Raw genomic sequence first — 24397 nt, forward strand, 5'->3', positions numbered from 1 at the left:
CCCACCCGTGTCATTCAGCTCCACATACCCCAATGGCAGCCCTCACCCGCTCGCACACCTCCTCATCTGCTAACAACCCCACGTCTAATACCTAATGCAGACACTCTTCCAGCACCCCCCACCCCCCCACAATTGCCGAATACTCCGAGTCGACCACCCCTGCCAACAGTGTCTTGCCCACCACGAAAAAATCGATCCGCGAGTACACCCTGCGCCATGGGAGAAGTATAAAAATTTCTTCACCCTCGGCCTCCCAAACCTCCACCGGTCCCCCCACCCCACCCCACCCCACACCCATGCGCTCCGTGAACCCCCTTAGCTCCTTCGCCATCGCAGACATGCCCAATCCAATCTTGGATCGATAATCGTATTAAAATCCGTCCCCCTATGATCAACCAGTGTGAGTCCAGCTCCGGGACCCTCCCCAACACCCGCCTCATAAATTTGACATCACCCCAATTTGGGACATACAAAGGACCACAGGCATCCCCTCCAATTTCCCGCTCACCATCACGAACCTTCCCCCGGTTCTGCCACTATGTTTTTCACCTTAAACGCTACCCGTTTGTTTATTAGCACCGCCACTCCCTGCGACTTCAAATCCAACCCCGAGTGTAAAACCTGTCCAATCCACCCCTTCTTCAGCCTAATCTGGTCCCCAATCTTCCCTGCCGATCAACCATAACCCTTGGGCATAGTCCGGCCCGCATCTCGCAACCCGCCAGGCCCACCCTCGGATGTCCACTGTCACCAACTCCCTCCTTATTGCACTTCAGTTGCCCCATCCCTGTCAGCAGTCCCCCCCCCTCCCTAAACAACACAACAATCCCGTCCCCCTCTAAAGTTCTGACCAGCTGATCGCCCCCCCCCCCCCCCCCCATTGCACTCCCATGAACTAGCTAGCCTGGGAGCGCCAAGCAATGATTTCCCCCTCCTCCCCGCTCGTACACTGCCATAGTGCAAACAACAACAATAATGAAAAGAAGAAAAAGTGCACCCTCCTCCGGCCTTCCACCAAAGAACCCCGTGAAAACGCTAAACAGCCCCGAAGAGAAGAGAGATTCTCCCTTGGCCATCACCCAAAAAAGAACACCGAGCAATACAGCTAAAAGAGGAGCAGGGAGAACCAAGACCACCTCACACTTTCTCCAAAGTTCAGTGTCCTCTCTCTCCTGCCAGTTCATTGTCTCTCACAAACTTCGTTGCCTCCTCCGGTGTTCCAAAATAACACTCGCAGCCATTGTAGGTCACCCAGAGGCGTGTCGGGTACAGCATCTCGAACTTCACCTCCTTCTTAAAGAGGGCAGCTTTGACCCGATTGAATTCGGCTCTCTGCCAGTTCCGTGCCCAGGTCCTAATGTACGCTCATCTCCTCATCTGCCTGGCCCACTGTAAGATCTTCCATTTCTCCAAAAACCAGTGTAGTCTCACCACCATCGCCCTCAGCGGCTCATTCACCTGCGGCTTCCTCAACAGCGCCCTCTGCGCCCGACCGACTTCGAGGGGCCTGTCAAAAGACCCCCTCCCCCATTAGCTGCTCCAACATCTTGGCCACGCAAGAGCCTGCGTCTGCTGCCTCGATGCCCTCCAGCAACCCCACTATTCTCAGATTCTGCTTCCAAGAGCTGTTCTCCTTGAGCCCCTTCTGAGTCCCCCTCAGCATCCCAACTTTGGCCACCAACGAGATAAGCTGTTCCTTGTGCTCGCTCACCGCCTCCTCCACCTTCTGGACCGCCTGGCTCTGGGTCTCCAGCCTCAGTTCCACATGGTCGATCCCCGCTTTCAGCGGGTCTAACACCTTCGCCCTGTCCTCCAGAGCCTCCCTCCTCTGCTGACTGAACGTTTTGTTTAGAAAACCCACCAACAGCTCCGGCGACCATTGGGCTGGTCGGGCTGACGATTTACCCTACGCCATCTTCCCCTCTGTCGCACGAAGAGTTTCTACCTCCTGCAGCTTTTTTCTTCTACCCATCCACCGACCTCACCAGTGGAGTATAACTTTCCTCCACCACTTCCGCACCTTTTTTCTCCAAAACATCCACCCGGCACCAGGGAAAAGGACCAAACAACCCGCCTCGAGCGGGAGCTGCCAAATGTGTGACCACTCACACCGTGGTCGCGTCCGGAAGTCCCTGCAGAGTGTTACTCTGAGGAACAATGGTATTCCCCTTTTGTTTCCAGCCACGGTACTTCTAAAAGAATTCAAATACTGATTAAGACAAAGGAACATAATTGCCATCCCATCTCAAAGACCCTGGGCCATTTGCTGTATTCCGGTTTCCAGCTGATGGAGCTGCCGAGTGCTTGCCTGCCTTGCCTGTGTCTGCCCTGCCGGTCTGTATTGTGTGTGTGTTGCGATGAGGATAAGCAACTGTACGATTTCCACACCGAAGGTATGTGGTACAGTAACCAAAACAGGACCCCTGCGAAAATGAATATCTCAAAAGAATGGCAGCTGGGGAAAAAAGAACTGAATCATCTCGACCAATCCACAGAACACCTCTTTGTTCTCGCTTGCGGAAGTCAACTATACTGGAATCAACTTGTAACAGTCGCAAAGCTCCATCTACTCCTTGTAACTTGAGAACTGTTCTGTGTAACTTAATTTATATTTCCTTACTGTTGACTCAATTCTTCTAATCTGTATATTTTGACTGTAGATGCATGTGTTGTACTATTTCTCCCTACCTTTAGTAATTATTAAACATACTCTGGTTAATTGGCTCCTTCCATTACTATTGCGTCTGGACAAAGGTATACAAGGGAACGGGAACCTTGTTAGATTAAACCTTGTTGCTACCAGCAAAGGGTGGATTGAATGAAGTCACGGAGCCAGCCATCCCTCATCACCCAGTTTTGTCACAATATCCCAGCTGGACGGTGACAAAACGAGAGGTCTCACCTGGATCAGCAACTTTTGGGGAACCTCACCTTGCGCTGGCTCTAACAGTACCATCGACAAGATACACTGCCGGAACGTACAAAGGCTCCTTCGACAGCACCATCTAAACCCGTGACCTCTACCACCTTAGAAGGTCACGGGCAGCAGATATGTGGGGACACCACCACCTGCAAGTGTCCCTCCAAGCTACAAACCATTCTGACATGGAACTATATCACCATTCCTTCACTGTCACTCGTTCAAAATCCTGGAACTTGTGGCCTATTTGCACATTGGGCGTACCTACGCCACAGGAACTGCAACGGTTCAAGAAGGCAGCTCACCGCCGCCATCTCCAGGCTAATTGGGGATGAGCAATAAATGGTCAGCGAAGCCTATGCCCTGTATAAGAATTTTTAGAATTCATGTACAATTTGGGAGCATTGCTTTGGTGTTTGTTGGTGGAAAAGAAATTCCATCACCTCGTTTCTGATCACGTCCCAGAAAAGTAAGAAAACAAAGATAGTCTGCATGCCATCATATTTAATGCAAAGAAGAAAATACTGCCATATCGACAATCCTGTTTAGACGTTCAATTATGGAACTTCACAGAACCATAGAATGGTTACAGTGCAGAAGGAGGCCATTCGGCCCCTCATGTCTGGACTGGCTGTGCAAGGGGGCAATTTACCTAGTACCACTCCCTGGCCTTCTCCCTGTTGAACTGCACATTCTTCCTTTTCAGGTAATAATGCAGTTCTGGCTTAAGTGCCTTGATTGAACCTTTTGCACAACACTCTGGGACAGTGCTTTCCAGATCCTAATCAATCACTGTGAACATTTTCCTCCTGCCTCCGTTGCTTCTTTTGCCAATTAGCTTGAATCTGTGCCCCCTTGTTCTCCATCCCTCCACTAATATTTTAAACCTTGTTTTTCCAAATCTGCTGTAAAATGCAAGTAAGCACTTTTCTGTTTCTGCATTGCTGAAGTAATGCTTAGAACTGAAGTAGTGATATTGTCATATCTCTTGGCGAGTATATGCTATTGCAGTAAATGTAGCATTATCATCAGTTAGTTGCATAAGATCACCCAGCCACAAGAGGACACTCTTGAATGGAAAACAATATTTGTAACAGTTTCCATTTCAAATTATCAAACGCTGTAGTTTTTTTTCCTTTCACGAGGTGTGGGTGTCGCTGGCTAAGCCAGCATTTTTACTGCCTATCCCTAATTGCTCTTGAGAAGATAGTGGTGAGCCGTTTATTCTGTTGCATTTTTGTTAACTTCGTGACAGCTGCATATAGCTGGAAGAATCTAAGCAGATCGAATCATTGATATTGCATGCAGTATGATTGATTTTATTCTTTGGCGGTTCCAGCAGATACTTGGAATTTTATAACGTAGTCTCGCTAACATGCAGAACATCTCCTGAACTTTTCTTGTTGTCAAAATATGTTTGATGAAAGAGGTTTTTTTAAGACTTCTCAATTTTGCAATATTCCTGATTTTGAAAATGGTTCTTTCCAATTCTGTTGTTTGCAGCATATTGAATTAAGAAAGGAGAGCCAGCATGAATTTCTGTTTGACTAACTTGATTGAGTTCTGTGAGTATTAATGGAGAAGGTCAGTTAGGGTAGTACCGTTGATGATGTGTATGTGTACGTTCAAAATGCTTTTAATAAAGTACCACTTAATAGACTTGTTAGTGGATTTGAAGCCCATGGAATTAAAGGGGCAGTGACTATTTGAATATGAAGTTGACTGAGAGACAGAGGGCTGTGGTGAATTATTTGTCTTCCAAATTGGGGCGAATTAAGCAGGGTGGATCTTATTGTGGCCATGACTCCACTCTTTATCCCCCCCTCCCAGACTATCTTCTTGGGGTTAGAGCTCTTTTTGATCCCGATGTCCTGGTATATAAGGTTAGAAGACAACATGAAACTCCGACATGTAATAAATAATGAGGATAGTTACAGACTTCAAGAGGACTGGCGAAAGGGGCATTTGTTGGGTGAAATTTAATGCAGAGAAGTGTGAAATGTTTCATTCCTAGGGGGAATGAGTAAAGATAATATAAACAAAATGGTACACTTGTAAAGGGGGTGCAAGGACAGAGACCTGGTGATTGTCCATACACAAATCTTTGCAGCTGGAAGGACAACCTGACAAGATGGCTAAAGGCAGATGGGATTCTTGGCTTTAGACACTGCAGCATAAGAGTACAAAAGTAAGGATGTTACGTTTAACTTTTTTTTAGAAGAGCTGGTTAGATGACAGCTGGAATATTGTAGCCAATTTTGGCCACACACCCTTCAGGAAGCATGTCACGGTTTTTGAGATGGTACAGAATAGTTTTACTGGAATGCTAGCAGGGTTGAGTGATTCAGTCATGAAGAGGAACAAGATAAACTTGACTTGTTCTCCAAGGAGCAGAAATGGTTAAGGGGAGATCTAAAATATGTTCAAAATCTTGTTTGATGTTGAGAAAGTGAATAAGAAGAAACTGTTCCCAGTGGGAGAAAGGACAGTAAACACACAGACATTAATTTAAGATAATGTGCAAATGCACCAGTGGTGACATGAGGGAGGGAGAACATTTACATTGCACGTTGCTTTGATCTGGAATTCACTTCCGGAAAGGGTGATGGAAGCAGATTCCATAATAACTTTGAAAATGGAATGAGACAAATATTTGAAATGGAAACATTTACATGGCTATGGTGCAAATTGGATAAATCTTCCAAAGAATGATGCACCAAATGGTATATTAGTAGAAGAACAGCATTCTGCACTAACAGAGCTGTTTGAAAACTGTGACAAGTGGGGTAGCGTAAGAATCTGTTCTTGGGATTCACTATTTACAATCTATATTAAGGGCTTTAAGCAGGGACCAGTGTAAAGTATCCAAGTTTGCTGGTGCTGCAAAGATAGTTGGGAAAGTAAGCAGCAGGCAGGACTCAGCGGGATATGTCCAGATTGGGTGAGTTGACAAGAATATGGCAGATGTAAGACAATGTTACAAAGTGTGAGTTTATTCGAGAATATTGTTTTGAACAGTATAATACTGGTAATTAATTACATCCAGAGGCTCAAGGGTGCACTTGTACGTAAATCGCAAAGTTAACACGCGGGTACAGCAAGCATTTAGGATGGGCAAGTGACATTTGGGTTTTGTTGAAAAAGGGATCGGAGTGGGCAGCACGGTGGTGCAGTAGTTAGCACTACTGCCTCACAGCGCCGAGGTACCAGGTTCAATCCCGGCTCTGGGGCACCCTCCATGTGGAGTTTGCACATTCTCCCAGTGTCAGCGTGGGTTTCGCCTCCACAACCCAAAGATGTGCAGCTTAGGTGGATTGGCCACGCTAAATTGCCCCTTAATTGTAAAAAACTAATTGGGTACTCTAAATTTTTAAAAAAAGAAAAAGGGATTGGAGTAAAGTGCATTGGTGAGGCCAAATCGAGAATACTATGTGCAGTTCTGCTCTCCTCAGCTAAGGAAGGACATACTCAAGAGATGGAGTAACATTAGAGTTGGTCAAGATAAAAATAGTTAGTTTATTGAAGAATAAAGGAATAAAGGGTTATGATGTTCGGGCGGGAAAGTGGAGCTGAGTCCACAAAAGATCAGCCATGATCTCATTGAATGGCGGAGCAGGCTCGAAGGGCCAGATGGCCTACTCCTGTTCCTAGTTCTTATTTTTTATGGTCCTTGGACAAGGGATACTTCCAGAACCTGCAGAACTGGTTCAGCCCATGTCAGTTGGGTATCACCAAATCTTTAGGACAAGACAGGGCTTGGGCATTCATATTGTATTTGGTGATTCCTTAGCCAGGAGATAATGGAAGCCAATATTAGTGGAACAGGCCATCTAGCTGCTTAGATTAGCACCCCAATGGTGCACAATGGTTTAAACACATTGTCCAACCAATTCTTCCTTTTGTACAAGTAAGAGGTCTCTGCTTGCATCAGCCAATAATGCTGAAGATGTTCCCTCAATACCTTGCTCAACTGCTTGCTGTTCGAAGATCTTGAGCCATTTTTCTATAAAGGCTCAGACCCTGCACTGGAAGTTGTATTGTGGGGTTGCTTATCATCATTGTGGGGATAGTATCAAATCCTCTTACTTATTACTGTTGCCTGAAAGCCTATGCTGGCCAGAATTTTAAATATTCTGACTGCCAGTTGCAACTTTGATTTCCTGTACCAAATCAAAGTCTTAATGGAACTCAATCTTTGTTGTCACCTTGCTCTTTGAGGTGCAAGACTTGCCATCATAATCCCTGCATAAAGAGGATTATTCTGCCACGCTACCCTCTTAGCTCATGGCACATCCTGTGAACAGCCCCTTCTGAGGAAGCCAGATGTCACCTCAAAATGGTGTACTAGATAACCAAAACAAGCTTTGAACCTAGCTAATGTCTTTTTTATTATAGATCCAACAGATCGCCTGCTGGTTTTAACCTCCCATGCCACCTGTGGGGAAAGCTCAATTACTACAAATATGGAATGATTAGATGTCTGCAAATAGCTATAAGTAGGGCTTTTCCTCAACTCGACATTATCAAGCTAGTCAGGACAACTCTGCTTCCAAACCTACCTGAAACATCAGAATTCGCCTCTCTCCCAGGAACAATGTGATCATGTTACTCACTTGGTGGATGATGAACATGCAGTTTGCTGTCTTGTGTGTTTTCTAAGGAAAATGGAAAATAAAACGGGCGTCTGATCCACTGCCATCCGTTCCCTGCCTGGTGGGAGCAGTTTAAGAAAAATATCCCTCCACATGTACAAATATAGCCAATAATAAATTTGACGAATTGGATTTGATTTAATAATAATCTTTATTGTCACAAGTGGGCTTACATTAACACTGCCATGTAGTTACTGTGAAAAGCCCCTAGTCGCCACACACTGGCGCCTGTTCGGGTACACAGAGGGAGAATTCAGAATGTCCAAATTCACCTAACAAGCACGTCTTTTAGGACTTGTGGGAGAAAACCGGAGCGCCCGGAGGAAACCCACGCAGACACAGGTAGAATGTGCAGACTGCGCACAGACAGTGACCCAAACTGGGAATCGAGCCTGGGACACCAGTGCTAACCACTGTGCTACCATGGCACGCAGATGGTATGTATTGATCTGGCATAAACTTCTGTCTCTAAGAGTGAAAGTGTGGGCTTTTACGACTTTCTCCAGTAAATAATACACCACATTCAGAATTAATTGTTGAATGTGGACATCTGGGGTGGGATTCCCCCCCCCCCCCCCCCCCCCCCCGCTGGGCCGGAGAATCGCTGGGGGGGGGGGAGTGAATCCCGCCCCGACGCCATCTGCCGTTGGCAGCGGCCCACTCAGTGATTCTCCGGCCCGCGATGGGCTGAGTGGCCGCCCGTTTTCGGCGAGTCCCGCCGGCGTAAAATACACCAGGTCCGTACCGGCGGGACCTGGCTCTGCGGGCGGCCTGCAGGGTCCTCGAGGGGGCGCGGGGGGATCTGGCCCCGGGGGGGGGCCACCACGGTGGCCTGGCCCGCAATCGGGGCCCACCTATCCGCGGGTGGGCCTGTGCCGTGGGGGCACTCTTTCCCTCCGCGCCGGCCGGTGTAGCAGTCCGCCATGGCCGGCGTGGAGAAGAAACCCACTGCACATGCGCTGGGATAACGACAGCACACGCTGGCGTTCCCACGTATGCGCCTATTCGCGCTGGCCAGCGGAGGCCCTTTGGCGCCAACCCTGCCGCCGCCGGCCTAGCCCTGAAGGTGCAGAGGATTCCGCACTTTCTGGCGGCCCGATGCCGGAGTGGTTCACGCCACTCCTCAGCGCCTGTACGGCCCGTCCGCCGGTAGAGGAGAATCCCGCCCCTTATCCTGTTTCTAGAGGTAAATCAGGTGCACAGCTTCCACATCGAAACAGTCCTATTTCTTAACTTTGGAGGGGGGGGGCGGGGCGGGGATTGGAGAAAAGCCTGTACTGTAACCATGGAAACATTACAGTTTCTTCATATTGCATGTTTATAAATTACTGAATTTTCAATAGTGTAATTTCTACCTTTTAATCAGGATGAGCGTTAATTGAAACAGTTGCATGAAGAAATGTTTATGCGTAATGTTTGTGAGATGTCAGTGAGATCCCAAACCTCTCAATTCCTCCCAGATGCTCTATTTCCTAATTTAGTTCGATGATTTAGCTCAGCACCAAGTGGGACTGAGGAGCATTGGTATTAGGTAGTCACGGGATACCATTATTTCATTAGCCATTATTCCATTAGATGGAGAATCCCGCCCATTGTCTCAAATGGGTCCGACAGTCGCAAAATGAAACGGCAGCTTTCAGTCTAATTTGTTCTGATCAACCTGGTGCAAACAGTGTCAGGTCAGGTTAACAAATGAGATCTGGACTGTGCAAATACAATACGTTTTTAAGGTTAATGGATAACATCACATTACAGTTTGAAATTTTGCATGTGAATTATAGCCGAATGCTCAAGTGTTTCTCTAGCGACAGCCTTTCATTTGCTCTTTGCAAGCTAAATCTTGATTCAGCTGGGAGACTTTGTCTTCTTGGAACTTACAAGTGTTAATGATGTGTAATGAAATTTAAAATATTGGCTCAGTGTCAGAACCTACAAGTCTATCTGAGCAGCAAGAGTTTGTCACCGCTGCACTTTCATCATGGTTTATGTTGGCTAGCTCCCCCAACATGCAACTGAACCTGCCATATGTTATGACCGGTCATGATACTTTCATTGCGCATAACTTTGGTAATGCAAAGTTGCTTCTTGGGAACTGGGTGAATAGTAGGATTTAGAAGGCTTAACTCTTCCTGCAGTGGCTGATGACGTCTTTTTTGTGTTCCATGGACCAAAGCTGAGGAAAGATCCAATAAAGTACATGCAATCCAGAAGCAAGGATTGTTTCCGCAGGGATTGCACCAAGGAAAATAAACCACACCTCTCTTTAATTTTAGAGACATACAAACTGAGGAAATAGGAGCAGAAGTAGGCCATTTGGCTCCTCAAGCTTGTTCCGTCATTCAGTAAGATTACGGCTGACTAGATTGTGGCCTCGACTCTAGTTTCCAGTCTGCCTCCCATAATCTTTGACTTTCTCTCTCGGAACCATTCTTGTCTGCAGTACCTAGACAAGCCCTTAGAGTAGCTGCCCCCGGTAGACCCTCTCTTTACAATCTCTTCCTTTTTCAAGAAGTGAAAACTGCCTGGCTGCAACATTGTAAATGTTACAAGCATTCTCCATTTTGCTCGATAACTATCTTAATTACTGATAATTAAGAACTCTGACTCAAAGTGTTAAATGTTTGTGTTAAAATGTGCAAATTTCTAACGTTTTCATAACTTTGATTTCCATTGGTCCCCAAAGTATGATGTAAATTGCCAGATTGGTGAGCCGTGGACCAGTATGTAGTCTTATGTTGACAGCTTTGTGCTGGTAGCTGCATCCCAGATGTGAGGTGAAGTAGCGCCTCGTGCAGCCTTCTATGTAAAATAAATATAGCATCTTTTCTGGTATTGGAAGGAGAAGTGGCGTCAGCAGGTACTGTGACTCAACTATTGTCTTCACTGGCAGTCCCAGTCTGCAGCTCCAATAGCTGCCGCAATGGCAGCTGTCCAATTCTGTAAAACCTTAGTAAGATTGGGAAGCTACAGCATTTGCACCATTCAGCCTGTCACCCAAAACCTCAAGTGCAGGGATGTGATCTTACAACAAGGTTGAAGCTCCATCTGCTGCATTGATTCTCACAGGTTTAACTTCACCTGCACAATGTTGGTACTGACAATTACAGCAGACTCGGTAGCCACACCAGCCTGTGGCCAACCTTTTAACTGGCCTGTCGGAGAAGATGGTGGCGTGCTGCATTTCCTCATTTCCCTAATCCGGCTTGCAATGCTGGAGAGCTCAATCTTGCCTTGCTCGGTAGAATGGATCTATGTCGGTGCCCAGTTGAGAGTTGGATGAATCTGATTCTGATTGAGAATGGCCTGAAGGTGAAGAGAGCATTTTACTCTCCCGGGAATAAAGGGGGAATTGTGTGTTTTGGTGCTCCATCGCCCTCTCATCTAGCAGCTGATTGGGAACAAGTCCCACAACCCTCTTGAGATATTCTCCCAACTGTTCATCCTTTGCCACTTCTTCCTCTTCATTCCTCTCCACTTCATTAGTGACTGGCTTCAGTCACCTTGAGTAACCTTTAGAAATAAAAATCAGCAGGTTTGGATTATTGCTTTGGTCAGTGTTGATGTGATTCTTTGGGAAGGGGTTAGTGAGACTTGCCCCTGTTCTAATGCATTTAGCAATAACAAGTGAACAGGCAGTCAGCAGGTGCTGGACTCACCCCACCTTTTTGGCCTCCACTGTGGGTCACAGTGACGTGGCAGTTCAACACCTGCTTCACCCTCTCCTTGTGGGGATCAGGGAGCAGAGGGTTGAGTCCTCATCTCCTTGCTGTCTTGCATTGTGCACCATTGTGCCCTCTAAAGACAAAAAGAGAGATCTTTCAGGCTTGAAGTCACTACATGTTTAGAACAATTGAAGATGCAACTGGTTTGTAAGGTCGCTGTTCAACAGCGATACTCAAGAGGCAAGTGGTCTTCTGCCAATCACGCATGTTGATGTAATAGGTGCCAAATTTCTTCACCGAAAATAGTTTGCGGCTTATTTGCACTTTTAAAATCTGTAAGATTTCTGGCATTGCCAACATTTACTCTTGTTTTCTCTTTCTATCTTTTTTATAGAACATGACAGGTCCCAGCAGACAAAGGACGGAGTCACTGCCACTTGGAGTTGCTGCATCACACAACTCAAAAAAGACCAAAAGAAAGGCTCCTCTGCCTCCCAGTAAAATGGAAAACCAGAACATCCAAGATTATCCAACAGGTTATTATATTTATTTTTACTGATATTGTTTCTGCAGCAAAGCTGATTTGAGTAATATAATCGAGTTTCATCACAAGTCTTATTGTATCTTACATATCTGCAAATAAGGGAAAAATGTACATTCCTAAATACTTCAGCTTTTTTGCTGAAAGCACGTGTACTCTGAAAAATGTTTCCAGTTTTTCAAAAGATAAAGGTTTTTTTAAAAACAGAAATGATGGTATTAATGTTACAGTGAACTATTTTTCCAAAGCAAAAGATTGATATTTACAACATCAGAACTGTTCAAAGAATGATGCATCACAATATGCAAGATAAGAGCTCATGGAGTTGTGGATAATAATAAATAATAATTGCTTATTGTCACAATTAGGATTCAGTGAAGTTACTGTGAAAAGCCCCTAGTCGCCACATTCCAGCACATTGGTGGAGAATTGGCAAGTGAACAGGAAGCAGAGGGTAGGGATAAACAGGGCATTTTCAACTTGGCAGACTGTAACTCACTGAGTGCGGCAAGGATCACTTATGGGGCTTCTGCCATTTGTTATCTATACTAACGACCTAGGCAGAGAGACCAAGAGTAATTTGTGGATGTTTGCTGATGTAAAGCTAGGTGGGGAATGTAAACTGTGAGGATCTCACACAGAGGCTGCAGAGAGCTTTACTGTTTCAGGGCGTGATTCAGTGGCCTCGTTTCACTCGCGTGAAAGCGCAATGAAGCCGGTGAATAGCAGGAGAGACCAACAATGGGAACAGCACCGGGCACCAAACTGTTGCGATGAAACCGGCCCGCTCCTGTCGGCAAAATCAGGATCCCACCACAGCGTGGTGAGAAACCAATAATAACCACTTAAGCCCTATTTCCATACAATTAAAGGGGGCCACCCCCATATCCAATGGCCTCCCATGATCCAGCGGCCTCCAACAAGTGGTCACATTGGGGCTGATTAGTACTCCTTTAGAAAAACGTGAAAGTGGCGGAAGGGCTGCTGCGGGGAGCCGAGGAGGTGACCAGCCATCTTCGCTCACTGAGCCTGGGGGTACCGGGCATGCTGCTCCTGTGCTTGGGGGAGGGTAAGGGGGGCAGCCCCGGTCAGGATGGGCCGCCATGGGGGGCTGGGGAGGGGGGGAATGAGGTTGGGGGGATGGGGGCTCTGCTGGAGATGGGGGTGGGGGGGCAACCGGGTGCGGGTTGTCCATGCTCACCCCCGGAACCCTCGGGGGAACCCTCCTGGCGTGGCCGCATCTAGGAACCTTCCCAGGTCCGCATTTCCAAACCTTGGGACCGGTCGTCTCAGCGGCAAGGCCGCTAGCTGGGTGGGGCTGGTTGTGTAAGAGCTGTTTAAGTGCTGCTCGACCTTGTTAGCGGGGGGGGCTAACGAGTGCAGTCGGCGAGCCTTCGTTTGCAGCATGAAGCCTGTGGGGCCTCGCTAAGTGGACCAATTAACGTTGTATTGCAATGCTGGCCTCGCCAGGCCGAGCGCCGAGACGCTCACCACAGTTCCCGCTCACTACTGCACTTAGAAATCTTTCCGGAGAATCGTACCTCATGTTTTGGGCAACAAAGTGGCAGGTGGAGTATAATGTGCAGAAGTGTGCAATTATTCACCTTTGTTATAAGAATAGAAAACAGACTATTTTTTAAAAGGAGTGAGACTTTTAAATGTTGATGTTCAAAAAACTTGATTGTACTTGGCGAATTGACATAAAGTTAGCATGCAGGCAAGCAATTGGGAAGGCAAGTGGCATGTTGGCCTAAATTACAAGGTGATTGGAGTATAAGGCTAAACAAGTCTTGCTACTTTAGTGAGACCACACCTGGAGAACTGTGCATAGTTTGTGTTGAGGAAGAAGTAGAGTAGTGGTTCACTCGAGTGGCTCAGTAAATTGAGCCTATACACACTCTGGAATTTAGGAGAATGAGACGTGATCTCAATGTAAAATAAAATCCTGAAGAGGCTTGACCGTGTACTTTGAAGTTATTTCCCTGGCTGGGGAATCAAAACAGGGACAGAGTCTCAGGAAAAGGGATTGAAAATATTTAGGACCAAGTTGAGAAGTTTTTTCATTCAGAAGGTTGTGAATTTTTGAAATTCTTTACTCCAGGGAGTTACATAGAACATAGAAAATACAGCACAGAACAGGCCCTTCGGCCCACGATGTTGTGCCGAACCTTTGTCCTAGATTAATCATAGATTATCATTGAATCTACAGTGCAGAAGGAGGCCACTCCGCCCCCCGAGTCTGCACCGGCTCCCGGAAAGAGCACCCCACCCAAACCCAACACCCCCACCCAACACCAAGGGCAATTTGGACATTAAGGGCAATTTATCATTGGCCAATTCACCTAACCCGCACATCTTTGGACTGTGGGAGGAAACCGGAGCACCCGGAGGAAACCCACGCAGACACGTGGAGGACGTGCAGACTCCGCACAGACAATGACCCAATCCGGAATCGAACCTGGGACCATGGAGCTGTGAAGCAATTGTGCTATGCACAATGCTACCGTGCTGCCCTTAAGAACAAATAAATATACACTATATAATTTTACCGTAATCCATGTACCTATCCAATAGCTGCTTGAAGGTCCCTAATGTTTCCGACTCAACTACTTCCACAGGCAGTGCATTCCATGCCCCCACTATTCTCTGGGTAAAGAACCTACCTCTGATATCCCTCCTATATCTTCCACCTTTCACCTTAAATTTATGTCCCCTTGTAATGGTGTGTTCCACCCGGGGAAAAAGTCTCTGACTGTCTACTCTATCTATTCCCCTGATCATCTTATAAACCTCTATCAAGTCGCCCCTCGTCCTTCTCCGCTCTAATGAGAAAAGGCCGAGCACCCTCAACCTTTCCTCGTAAGACCTACTCTCCATTCCAGGCAACATCCTGGTAAATCTTCTTTGCACCTTTTCCAGAGCTTCCACATCCTTCCTAAAATGAGGCGACCAGAACTGTACACAGTACTCCAAATGTGGCCTTACCAAAGTTTTGTACAGCTGCATCATCACCTCACGGCTCACGAGTTGTGGAGTATATCCAAGATCTGATAGATGGATAGATTTTTGATCCCTCACTGAATCAAGATTCTGGTCCAGAGGAGGGACACCACCCACTGGCCAAAAGACCGCCACGTATATACTGAATTACTTTATATGTATTCTGGAGAACATGTTCCAAGATAGAACTCGTCGCTCAGTCAAAACAACTATCTGGATTTTGTTGTTTATTGAACTCCACAGTGGCCTACCAATTTTGGACATGTTACAGGCTACATGTTAACTTCTATATGCACATCCAAAGGGAGGAAGTAGTCATTTATATGACACAACGTCCTCAACACCGGTGACATTTGAGTTTGATTACCACTTTATTCCTATTTTCTTACCTTGAAATCCAGCCACTCCTATCTTGCCCTAGCATCTGACTCTGGTCAGGTGAGATGTGTGTAGTGCAGCACCCCCCCCCCCCCAAATACAGCTCCCGAAAAACAGAGATGTTTAAAGTTCCCTTTGGTGTTTGGGAGGGGAGGGGGGGGTCTGTTGGGTAGGGTAGTTAGTCAGGGGGAAGCTGGGGGGGAGTAGTCCTGCAAGGGAGTAGTTGCGAGGAGTGGGGGAGGAATTCCGTTGGTGGTCGATGTGGGTCTTTGAAATAGTTACCCAGAAGCTAGAAGTGGGTTTATTTCTCATCCTCCCAACAGCAGCCAAAGCCTTCTCGGTCGTGCTGCTGGCCTCTGATTGACTGGCAGCGCTCGCTTGGCAAGACTTCCACCCAAGGTCTTGGTTCCATGGGAAGGTCCCATGGTGACCTCACCACTGCCTGATAGGCATGTGGCTCAATAGTCCTTTCCAAAAGAGGCACCGTGGGTCTCTCTCTAGCTGCCAGGCGAGACCCCTGATGCCGCAACAAGATTCTGTCCAGAGTCCTAAATGAAGGGAATTACTGTGTAGTAAAAGTGCCCTGGTTCGCAGGGGTAGATCCTGTAAAATCTCGCAGACGCCGAATTTGTAAGGAGGAAACATGCTTTTGAATGGGACTCAGGTTCCAGCCATGTGAGGGCAGCATTGGTTTGGGCAGTTACTGTACAGAAAATTGTGGTGCAGTATCTTTATACAACAGATGGGGGAGCCTCTGAGCAATATGGCAGGAAAGATTTAAAATCGAACAGAGCCATTCTTGCATCTCTGGACCCAGCGATTCGGACATTTCTGGGTTAATCCCTTTAATTGGGCTGCACTTCACATTCCAATCCCTGTTCCATCATGGCTGCCGACTCTCTCCCTCCCCCCCCCCCTCTCCCCCAAGAAGGAAAAGAGAGGACGGAGAAACTGCAGATACTCGTCTATTGAGGTTGTATGGGCTGAGGTTCGAAACAGGAAAGGAGAGGTCACCCTGTTAGGGGTTTTCTGAAAAGTTCCAGAGATGTAGAGGAAAGGATTGCAAAGATGATTCTGGATAGGAGCAAAAGCAACAGGGTAGTTGTTATGGGGGACTTTAACTTTCCAAATATTGACTGAAATGAAAAAAAATGAAATGAAAATTGCTTATTGTCACAAGTAGGCTTCAAATGAAGTTACTGTGTAAAGCCCCAAGTCGCCACATTCCGGCGCCTGTTCGGGGAGACTGGAAACGCGATAGTTCGAGTACTTTAGATGGGTCCGTTTTTGTCCAATGTGTGCAGGAGGGTTTCCTGACACAGTATGTAGATAGGCCAATGAGAGGCGAAGCCATATTGGATTTGGTACTGGGTAATGAACCAGGACAGGTGTTAGATTTGGAGGTAGGTGAGCACTTTGGTGATAGTGACCACAATTCGATTATGTTTACTTTAGCGATGGAAAGGGTTAGATATATACCGCAGGGCAAGAGTTATATCTGGGGGAAAGGCAATTATGATGCGATGAGGCAAGACTTAGGATGCATCGGATGGAGAGGAAAACTGCAGGGGATGGGCACAATGGAAATGTGGAGCTTGTTCAAGGAACAGCTACTGCGTATCCTTGATAAGTATGTACCTGTCAGACAGGGAGGAAGTGGTCGAGCAAGGGAACCGTGGTTTACTAAAGCAGTTGAAACACTTGTCAAGAGGAAGAAGGAGGCTTATGTAAAGATGAGACATGAAGGTTCAGTTAGGGCGCTCAAGAGTTACAAGTTAGCTAGCAAGGACCTAAAGAGAGAGCTAAGAAGAGCCAAGAGGGGACATGAGAAGTCTTTGGCAGGTAGGATCAAGGATAACCCTAAAGCTTTCTATAGATATGTCAGGAATAAATGAATGACTAGGGTAAGAGTAGGGCCAGTCAAGGACAGTAGTGGGAAGTTGTGCTTGGAGTCCAAGGAGATAGGAGAGGTGCTAAATGAATATTTTTCGTCAGTATTCACACAGGGAAAAGACAATGTTGTCGAGGAGAATACTGAGATTCAGGCTACTAGACTAGAAGGGCTTGAGGTTCATAAGGAGGAGGTGTTAGCAATTCTGGACAGTGTGAAAATAGATAAGTCCCTTGGGCCGGATGGGATTTATCCTAAGATTCTCTGGGAAGCTAGGGAGGAGATTGCTGAGCCTTTGGCTTTGATCTTTAAGTCATCTTTGTCTACAGGAATAGTACCAGAAGACTGGAGGGTAGCAAATGTCCCCTTGTTCAAGAAGGGGAGTAGAGACAACTCCGGTAACTATAGACCAGTGGGCAAAATCTTGGAAAGGTTTATAAGAGATAGGATGTATAATCATCTGGAAAGGAATAACTTGATTAGAGATAGTCAACACGGTTTTGTGAAGGGTAGGCCGTGCCTCACAAACCTTATTGAGTTCTTTGAGAAGGTGACCAAACAGGTGGATGAGGGTAAAGCAGTTGATGTGGTGTATATGGATTTCAGTAAAGCGTTTGATAAGGTTCCCCACGGTAGGCTACTGCAGAAAATACGGAGGCATGGGATTCAGGGTGATTTAGCAGTTTAGATCAGAAATTGGCTAGCTGGAAGAAGACAAAGGGTGGTGGTTGATGGGAAATGTTCAGACTGGAGCCCAGTTACTAGTGGTGTACCTCAAGGATCTGTTTTGGGGCCACTGCTGTTTGTCATTTTTATAAATGACCTGGAGTTGGTGGAGTTGTGGACAGTGCGGAAGAATGTTACAAGTTACAGAGGGACATAGATAAGCTGCAGCGCTAGGCTGAGAGGTGGCAAATGGAGTTTAATGCAAAAAAGTATGAGGTGATTCATTTTGAAAGGAATAACAGGAAGACAGAGTACTGGGCTAATGGTAAGATTCTTGGCAGTGTGGATGAGCAGAGAGATCTCGGTGTCCATGTACATAGATCCCTGAAAGTTGCCACCCAGGTTGAGAGGGTTGTTAAGAAGGCGTACGGTGTGTTAGCTTTTATTGGTAGAGGGATTGAGTTTCGGAGCCATGAGGTCATGTTGCAGCTGTACAAAACTCTGGTGCGGCCGCATTTGGAGTATTGCGTGCAATTCTGATCGCCGCATTATAGGAAGAATGTGGAAGCATTGGAAAGGGTGCAGAGGAGATTTTCCCGAATGTTGCCTGGTATGGAGGGAAGATCTTATGAGGAAAGGCAGAGGGACTTGAGGCTGTTTTCGTTAGAGAGAAGGTTAAGAGGTGACTTAATTGAGGCATAAAAGATGATCAGAGGATTGGATAGGGTGGACAGTGAGAGCCTTTTTCTTCGGATGGTGATGTCTAGCACAAGGGGACATAGCTTTAAATTGAGGGGAGATAGATATAAGACAGAGGTAGGTTCTTTACTCGGAGAGTAGTAAGGGCGTGGAATGCCCTGCCTGCAACAGTAGTGGACTCGCCAACAGCAAGAGCATTCAAATGGTCATTGGATAGATATATGGACGATAAGGGAATAGTGTAGATGGGCTTTGGAGTGGTTTCACAGGTCGGCGCAACATCGAGGGCTGAAGGGCCTGCACCGCGCTGTAATGTTCTAAGTGAACATTGCTCAGCGATGGGCGATGTACCCATGTACAAAACACGCGCAAGTCAAAAAGTAAACCAGGAAGTCAGGGATGGGAGCACAGTGCTGGACTGTTTTTGAAGTCCAAAGATTCAAAAGCCCCAATTTATACTTGAGACTGCATGCGCAGAGAAATTCTATGGCATCACCAATGTGTGGCCGGACACCCAAGATCACACTTTAGTGTGATTGACAGGCTTCCCACCCCCATTCCGCCAAGTAATGAGCAACCTGCACGGTTTCATAGCATACTCTCCGGCAACCCTTTAAAGCGAGATCGAATTTCCTTCTGTCTGATTCACATGTTAAACTGCTGCAAAAAGTTCAAGTCGGATAATAAATTGCAAGCTGTTGCCAGGTTTTCAGTTGACTCAGATAACATGTTAAACATAAGACTGTAGCTGCCATCTTGAGTGGACATTGAAAGATTCCACGTCAGTATTCGAAGGTGAGCAGGGGAGTTCTCCAGATATTTGGGCCAATACGTAACCCATGAAATACATATTATTTTGTCGCACATTCCGTTGCTGTTTGTGCGACCAAGCAGTGAACAGATTACTGCTGCATTTATCTGCAAAAATAGTTACTGGTGAGAAAGTAATTATCTGGCTAGAAAGTACTTTGCGGTATTCTGAAGATGGGAAAGGCACCGGATAAAGTTATTCCCAATTATTTTAGCCTCAGAATAGTGCCAGCTGCTGGTGTTGGCTGAATGTAGGGACTTGGCATAAACGTATGTTTAAGCACAAAATAATCTAACAATAATATTAGTGTCACAAGTAGGCTTACATTAACACTGCAATGAAGTTACTGTGAAAATTACCCTGGTCGTCACACTCCGGCACCTGTTTGGATACACCGAGGGAGAATTCAGAATGTCCAATTTGCCCAACAAGCACGTCTTGAAAAATGAAATGAAATTAAAATTGCTTATTGTCACAAGTAGGCTTCCAATGAAGTTACTGTGAAAAGCCCCTAGTCGCCACATTCCGGCGCCTGTTCGGGGAAGCGGGTACGGGAATTGAACCCGCGCTGCTGGCATTATTCTGCATTACAAGCCAGCTATTTAACCCTGTGCTAAACCAGCCCCTTCTTGCAGGACTTGTCGGAGAAAACCGGACCACCCGAGGATTACATGTGACAATAAAGATTATTATTATTACAATTGAGGATCTATCCATCACCCCATGACATTCAATGGCATTGCCATCGCTAAATCCTCCACAATCAACATCCTGGGGATTATCATTGATCAGAAACTGAACTGGACTAGTCACATTAATACTGTGGCTACCAAAGGCTAGGACTCCTATGTTGAGTAACTCACCAGCTGACCCTCCAAAGTCTGTCTACCATTCCAAGGCACAAGTCAGCAGTGTAATGGAATACACTCCACTTGCCTGGATGAGTGCAGCTCCAACAACACAAGGAGCTTGATACCATCCAGGACAAAGCAGTCCGCTTGATTGCTCCTCCTTCCAAACACTCCATCACCGACGAACAGTGGCAGCCTTATGTACCATCTACAAGATGCACTGCAGTAACTCATCGATCTCGGATATCTCACCAATGAGTTATGCACAGTTTCTGTACTGTGGCCCTCTTTGATTTTTGACTTTGGTTTCTCTGCCTTTCAGAGAGATCTGGGAGTTCAGGATCATTGTACCCTGAAGGTGGCAACGCAGGTCGATAGTGTGGTCAAGAAGGCATACAGCATACTTGCCTTCATCGGACGGGGTATTGAGTACAAGAGTCGGCACGTCACGTTACAGTTGTATAGGACTTTTGTTAAGGCCACATTTGGAATACTGCGTGCAGTTCTGGTCGCCACATTACCAGAACGATGTGGATGCTTTAGAGAGGGTGCAGAGGAGGTTCACCAGGATGTTGCCTGGTATGGAGGGTGCTAGCTATGAAGAAAGGTTGAGTAGATTAGGATTGTTTTTGTTGGAAAGACGGAGGTTGAGGGGGGACCTGATTGAGGTCTACAAAATTATGAGAGGTAAGGACAGGGTGGATAGCAACAAGCTTTTTCCAAGAGTGGGGGTGTCAATTACAAGGGGTCACGATTTCAAGGTGAGAGGGGGAAAGTTTAAGGGAGATGTGCATGGAAAGTTTTTTACGCAGAGGGTGGTGGGTGCCTGGAACGCTTTTCCAGCGGAGGTGGTAGAGGTGGGCACAATAGCATCATTTAAGATGCATCTAGACAGATATATGAACGGGCGGGGAACAGAGAGAAGTAGATCCTTGGAAACTAGGCGATAGGTTTAGATAAAGGATCTGGATCGGCGCAGACTGGGAGGGCCGAAGGGCCTGTTCCTGTGCTGTAATTTTTCTTTGTTCTTTCACTTTTTCCCTCCTGCCTTTTGTTTCTGTCCCCACTTTAATTCCCTCAGACTTCCTGCATTGGTACCCATCCCATATGATGGTGCTGGATAAAACATTGGTTAGGTCACAGCCACATTATAGGAAGGATGTGATTGCATTAGATAGGATGCAGAGGAAATTCACCAGGATGCTGCCTGGGCTGAAGCAGTTCAGCTAAGAAGAGAGGCTGGATAGGCTGGCATTGTTTTCCTTCGAGCAGAGAAGGCTGAGGGGACCTCATCGAGGTGTATAAAATTATGAGGGCTACAGATAAGGCAGATGGGAAGAAACCTTTCCCATTAGTAGAGGTATCAATAACCAGGGGGGGCATAGATAAGAGCAGGAGATTTAGAGGGGATTTGAGGAAAAACCTTTACACTGAGGGTGGTGAGAATCTGGAACTTATTGCCTCAAAGGGTGATAGAGGCAGAAACCCTCACAATATTTAAGAAGTATTTCGATGAGCACTTGAAATGTCATCAAATGCAAGGCTGCAAACAGATTGCTGGGAAATGGGATTAGAATAGATAGGTGTTTGATGGTCGCACAACCACTCTCCCAGGCAGTGCATTCCAGACTGTCATCACCCTCTGGGTAAAAAAGTTTCCCCTCAAATCCCCCTTAAACCTCCTGCCCCTCACTTGAATTATTGTCCCCTCATAACTTACCCTTCAACTAAGGGGAACAGCTGTTCCCTATCCATGCCATCCACGGAGATGTGGAGCAAGGGTGAAGAGAAGGGGAATTGTTGGTATAGTTGGAAGAAGAGAATTTCCCCAAGTTTTTGGAGGGGATGATTCAACAAGACGGAAGAGCATCGAGCAGCGAGTAAGTGGTATGCTGGTTCAAAGAGTGACCGAGTGAGTGATGGAAGAGGGAGTTCCTGTGGCTCCTGGCCAACACACTTCCTGAAACCAAAATGAGAAAGATTAATTTAATGCTATTTGTGAGATTTTTGCTGTGCACAGGGTTTATATGACATTTACCTGTACAACTCCATGCATTTGGAGTATGTGAATTGCATTGAGATGTTTCTGAGAAATGTGAGAAAGCGACACTTAAGTTGAAGTCTTCTCTTTCCTTCAAGCCTCTAAACGTGGCACATTCAGCACATGGATACCGAAGCCACCATCCGAATCAGCGCAGTCCTCAAATTAACACCTGGGGTGCTGCAGCAATATTTGCAATGTTTCTGTTACCACACAGTACTTCATTGTATGTATGTGAGGTGTTTGAGACTTGACAATGTGCTACGTGATGTAAAATAAAACTTGAACTTCTGGATTTAGTTTAAACAAAAGAGTACTGATCAATTGAAACTTATTTCCTCAGAAACAGATGATTGAATTATATTTGTTAGATTAGTATCTGTTAGATTAAGTATGGAGACTTGGATATTTAATATTGTCGCCTGATATGGCTTTATCAAACATTTAAAGACATTTGCCAATTCTTGCCAGCTGAAGATGAATGTGATACATTTCTTTTCAATTGATTATTTCAAGGAAGATGTATTCATTTTAAGCAAATCAATTGATTCAAAATCTATCATTGTCCTGATTGAAGCATTTGTGTTAAGGATTGCAAATCTTTTGAGCTGTTCTAAGAATTCTGAAATAATCACTGCCAAAATACTACAGAGGTATAGTGAAGACTTCAATAGATGGAGCATAAATAGGGAAAATGGTATTTCTGTCTTAATGATAATGTTGTGTTTTGTTCTGCCAGATTCTAATCTGAGATCAGTGGACTCCTGCCCAAGTCCTGATGCTGCAGATAAGACTGCCGCTTTTAAAATGTTCTCTACATCAGCTGATGAGCAAGGTAAAAATGTTCCTCGCTTATCAGCAATTATCAGTTCTTCCCTAAGAAGCACCTGTGTGTAATTTAGTTAAATGAGAGTTCTGATCAATTTGGCTATTTTTAAAAACAAAAGTTATATGTAATACAAAATCCTCTTCGAAAAAACCCCGAATGTAATGGCCAGAATTCTCCAGCCGTTAGGATTCTCTGTTCCCGCTGGCAGCACACTCCCGCCTGCGGGTTTCTCAGCGGAGTGGGGTGGCTTCAATGGGAAATCCCACTGTCAAGAGTACCCCGCCACCAGCAAATGGCACGCAGCTGAGAAACACGAGTCTGGGGGAACCAAAGAATCCAGCCCAATGTTTCAAAACAATATCACCTATACAGCCCAAGTATCCAGCAAGAACATTTAATTAAAAGTAGACTTTTTGATTAAATCAATAGTTAGAAGAAAATAAATATTTGTGCTAATATAGTGACTTAATGACCTTGGGACACCCCTTTACAGCCAATGAAATACTTGTTGAAGAGTAGTCAGTGTTGTAATTAATGCAGCCTTTTCTTTACATAAAAATAAATTTATATTTTTATGAGCTGGAAATTAGTCTTGGACAGCAGCGCAAAACTGGTAATGGCATATTAGCAGTCTGCTTTACATTAGGGAAATGAAAAAGAAATAAAGCAGATTGTAAAATGAGCTGTTAGTTAATTATCGCTTGACCTGACACTTCTAGCCAAACTGACTGCCCACCCTTTTAAATGTCATTCACTCTTCGGAAGAAATGAACACAGAAGGAAGTAGAATGCAACAACTTGTGATGACTTTCCGTGTCGTGCATATATGTGTTTGTAGCTCTTGAAAAATAAATCAACAATAAGCATCTTGCCTTGAGTTAGATATCTGTTTAGGAAAACATTAAATGAAGACAGGGTAATAAAAAATAAAAGCGATAGGGCTGCTCAGAGCAAAGATTTTTCCGCTTATATAAAATTAAACCTTTTAGAAAAGTCATCAAACCAATTTCAGTAAAACTAAAATCACAAATGGTTGTGTGATATTGTAATCTACTGCCAGTGGCAAACATTATCCACCCAGTCTGATAGAATACACTATTGGAGTAAACTAGGTAGCAAATAAAGTTAAATATTTTTGTGAAGGAACAGCAATTGTAATGTTGATTTTGCCCGCACTCCACACTCTCGAACACCCCCCCCCCCAAACGCCCTTGACCCCCCCCCCCCCCCCAATGCCCTGGACCCCATTCCAATGCCCTGGACCCCATTCCAATGCCTTGGACCCCCTTCCAATGCCCTGGACCCCCCCCCTCCAAAACCCTGGACCCCCCTCCAATGCCCTGGACCCCCCTCCAACGCCCTGGACAGCTCCCCCAGTCCAATGCCCTGGACCCCCTTCCAATGCCCTGGACCACCTTCCAATGCCCTGGACCCCCCCCCCCCCCCCCGTCCAATG

The 24397-nt window shown here is 45.9% G+C and overlaps 1 protein-coding gene across 4 annotated transcripts in view; it reads left to right on the forward strand.

Annotated features, from left to right (window-relative positions):
• The window catches only part of cobll1b (cordon-bleu WH2 repeat protein-like 1b), a 287566-nt gene that overhangs the window by 220810 nt on the left and 42359 nt on the right, over window positions 1–24397 (forward strand). For 3 of the 4 annotated variants that reach the window (XM_072474076.1, XM_072474061.1, XM_072474067.1), the window contains 2 exons: window positions 11629–11770; window positions 22852–22947. In XM_072474076.1, the coding sequence (XP_072330177.1) occupies window positions 11629–11770; window positions 22852–22947 (238 nt within the window). The remainder of the gene's footprint in view (window positions 1–11628; window positions 11771–22851; window positions 22948–24397) is intronic. The other variant, XM_072474084.1, reaches the window with a different exon arrangement.

This window comes from Scyliorhinus torazame, chromosome 2 (genome assembly GCF_047496885.1).
Source record: "Scyliorhinus torazame isolate Kashiwa2021f chromosome 2, sScyTor2.1, whole genome shotgun sequence".
In the NCBI taxonomy this organism is placed as follows: domain Eukaryota; kingdom Metazoa; phylum Chordata; class Chondrichthyes; order Carcharhiniformes; family Scyliorhinidae; genus Scyliorhinus; species Scyliorhinus torazame.